This window comes from Cebidichthys violaceus, unplaced genomic scaffold (genome assembly GCF_023349555.1).
Source record: "Cebidichthys violaceus isolate CVI_PGR_0920_01 unplaced genomic scaffold, fCebVio1.0.p SCAF_180, whole genome shotgun sequence".
In the NCBI taxonomy this organism is placed as follows: domain Eukaryota; kingdom Metazoa; phylum Chordata; class Actinopteri; order Perciformes; family Stichaeidae; genus Cebidichthys; species Cebidichthys violaceus.
Window position 1 is genome coordinate 96396 of NW_027176351.1, and position 3605 is coordinate 100000.

Here is a 3605-nt window from a genome sequence, read left to right on the forward strand (position 1 = left end):
CTAGTGTCTTTCTTTCATAGTGTCCTTCTTTCCTAGTGTCTTTCTTTCCTAGTTTCTTTCTTTCCTCGTGTCTTTCTTTCCTAGTGTCTTTCCAGTTTAAAATGTCTTATGTATTTTATTTGTAGTGTAGACGTCATTACGTCACCGTCGTTGTTGATGAGCACCACAAGGGGCCAACAATGACCCCCCTATGACGCGTTTCCTTTAACCCCGGAAGTGCCCACGTGCTGTACGATGGAGGAGAGCAGCAGCAGAAACACGCGGAGCAGCGAACAGAGAGGCGAAATGGAGAAAGTCTCCGAGAAGACTGTGAAGAAGAGGAGCAAAGAGGAGGAGCACGAGGAGCAGGTGGAGGTGAGACAGACAGACAGACAGACAGGCGGACAGGAGGAGCAGGACTGGTGAACCTGTGGCTAGCTGTTAGCATGCTGACCGGTGGAGTTAGCCGTTGGCATGCTAACAGGAGGAGGCAGCTTTAGTGGACGCTCTATAATATATTATTATATATATATATATATATATATATATATATATATATAACATGTATCTCCATGTACGGTGTAAAGATTCAGAGGATGGATGTCATCATCCGTGTTGATGACAGTAGACACAGCAGCTCACGATGCTAACCATGCTAACTATGCTATCAGTAAACAGCTGGAGACTCACGAACTGTGTTCACATTCTCTTAATTTCTATAAACCCAAACTCTTCCTCGTGTCATTGTTGATCTGTTAGAAAGATTTATAGACTCTTATTGATCAGGTTGTTCTCAAGTGTCCTAGTATTATTATACTAGTATATGTATACTAGTTTGTTCCTCAGTATTATTATAGGGTTATATTGGTGTAAAGTTTCTAAAATCACATGTTTTTATATGTACTTTATTGTGATGTTTGAACCTGAGTGTCGGTTTTATTCTTCAGGTCTTCAACTTCAACAACAAATGTTCTGAGGAGGAGGAAGATCGGTCAGACAGCGAGGACAGTGTGTTTTCAGGACTGGAGGATTCTGGGAGTGACAGTGAGGATGATGAAGCCGATGAGGAGGAAGAGGAGGAGGGATCAGATCATGAAGATGATGATGAAGATCTGAAGGTGGAGCCAGAGCGTGTGTGTGTGTGTGTGTGTGTGTGTGTGTGTGTGTGTGTGTGTGTGTGAGAGAGAGAGAGAGAGAGAGAGAGAGAGAGAGAGAGAGAGAGAGAGAGAGAGAGAGAGAGAGAGAGAGAGAGAGACTCACCTGTGTTGTGTTCTACCTACAGATAGAAGAAGAGAAGAAGGAGACAGCGGTGACAGAAGTAGAAGAAGAAAAGCAAGAAGACGAATATCAACACGACTCTTCAGACGAGGAGGTGAGACCAGTATCCACGGGGATCTCTAACGTTCCATTTCACTGGGATCTCTAACGTTCCATTCCGTTGGGATCTCTATTCTTTGGTCTTGTTCCTGATTCTTTTACGTTCTGTGCAAACATCAGCTGTTTACTGAGGTTCTGTGTATGTTCTTGTGGTTCTGCAGGACATCAGGAACACGGTGGGGAACATTCCCATGGAGTGGTACAAAGACTTCCCTCACATTGGCTACAACCTGGATGGGAAGAAGATCTACAAACCGATCAGGAACAAGGACGAGCTCGATGACTTCCTGGACAAAATGGAGGACCCGAATTACTGGTGAGCTTGTTAACATAATGCTAGCCCTCCTATTGGTTTAAAGGGGGAAGGCTAACGATGCTAACCGGTAGTTTGTCTGCAGGAGAACGGTCCACGACAAGCAGACAGGAAGTGACATCGTGCTGTCAGATGAGCAGGTGGAGCTGGTGAACCGTCTGCAGAGAGGACAGTTCGGAGACGTCAACTTCAACGAGTACCAGGTACGGAGAGTGAAGCCCCGCCCCTTTTACACTACTTAATGTACTCGGGTCAGTAAGATGTAGGTTACTACAGTAACACAAGTTCACTAACCCTCTCTGAAGGGACTCTGGTCAGATCCTGAACCAGGATCAGGATCGAGGTTAACTTCAGGGAGGTTCACCTTTTACCTGGTAGTTTAAGCTCCGCCCACTGACCAATCAGAGCTCACTTCATGGATCTGAAGAATAACAGAAGCAGTCTAAACAGCTGGTAAACCAGATCAGTGTGTTCTAATCTGAGACGCACCTGTTCCCCCCCCAGCCTCAGGTGGAGTTCTTCAGTCAGGACGTGATGCTCCACCCGGTCACCAACAGACCGGCAGACAAACGCAGCTTCATCCCGTCTCTCATTGAAAAGGAGAAGGTGTCTAAGCTGGTTCACGCCATAAAGATGGGCTGGATCAAACCTCGGAGGACGGAGGACGACAGCAGGGGGCGGTACTATGACCTGTGGACCAATGAGGACTCTTCTCTTCTGGCCCGACACAAGATGCACCTACCGGCTCCTAAAGCTCCTCTACCGGGTCACCAGGAGTCCTACAACCCTCCACCAGAGTACCTGTTCACGGAGGAAGAGGTGGGTCTGCTATGGAGGTGGTCTACCTGTCTAACTGGCTCGTTGATAGAACGTACCTCCACCTGTCTGTCTACCTGTCTCCCTCTCTGCAGCGGGCCCTGTGGGAGCAGCAGGACGCCTCAGACAGGAAGCTGCCGTTTGTTCCCACGAGGTTCTCCAGCCTCAGACAGGTTCCTGCGTTTCCTCGGTTCCTCCACGAGCGGTTTGAGCGCTGCCTCGACCTTTACCTGTGTCCTCGGCAGAGGAAGATGAGGGTAAGCTCTCAGCCAATCGCAGCTCAGGATTGTCTGTCTGTGAGGAACATGTGATCACTAACCTGTCTGTCTGCCTGTGTGTCTGCAGGTCAACGTCAATCCAGAGGATCTGATTCCAAAACTTCCAAAACCAAAAGACCTGCAACCGTTTCCTACAACACAGTCTCTGGTACACACACACACACACACACACACACACACACACACACACACACACACACACACACAAGAGGGTTAAACTAGTCTAAAGAACCAGAGTCTTCAGTTTGAGTCCCAGTCACTTACATTACATTACAGTCCTTTAGCAGACGCTTTTATCCAAAGTAACTTACAATTCAGTATCTATCTACTGTAGACGCAGCTACGGGAGACATTTTGGGGTTAAGAGTCTTGCTCAAGGACACATTGACATGAGACTAGCGGAGCAGGAACCGGGGATCGAACCACTGACCCTCTGATTGAAAGGCGGCCCTGCTCTCCACTTAGCCACGGTCACCCGTATGGCTGTGGTTTTATTAAAGTTTTCTCACAACAGTCACAAACAATTTCAACTCAATGAAACCGTCTCAGTGGTTCACAAGCTGATACTATCAGTCCTGATTCAATAGGTCCGTCAGCTTTCACTGATTTCTTCTTCTGATAGCAGAAGCTATCAGAAGAAGAAGTCCCCACTGAGGGTGTGAGACCTTCAAGCCTAGTCTTCTTATTGAAGTACAGTCCAGACTTTCTCTGAGTTCTGCTGCTCTTATGCTCGTCTGAGGCTGGAACCTCTTAACGCATGCGTCACTCACACACCAGCCACACAATGTAACGGGTTTGATCCTGTTACAACAGGAAGCATTACGTTTATTTATTTTAATTAT

General features: G+C 47.3%; 1 protein-coding gene across 1 annotated transcript in view; it reads left to right on the forward strand.

Moving 5' to 3' along the window:
* Window positions 1-219: 219 nt before the first annotated feature.
* bop1 (BOP1 ribosomal biogenesis factor) overlaps window positions 220-3605 on the forward strand; it is an 8840-nt gene continuing 5454 nt past the window's right edge. The window contains exons 1-8 of the mRNA XM_068712895.1: window positions 220-354; window positions 927-1097; window positions 1262-1351; window positions 1518-1672; window positions 1755-1872; window positions 2174-2488; window positions 2581-2742; window positions 2831-2911. Coding sequence (XP_068568996.1) covers window positions 235-354; window positions 927-1097; window positions 1262-1351; window positions 1518-1672; window positions 1755-1872; window positions 2174-2488; window positions 2581-2742; window positions 2831-2911 — 1212 coding nt within the window. The 5' untranslated portion in view covers window positions 220-234. The remainder of the gene's footprint in view (window positions 355-926; window positions 1098-1261; window positions 1352-1517; window positions 1673-1754; window positions 1873-2173; window positions 2489-2580; window positions 2743-2830; window positions 2912-3605) is intronic.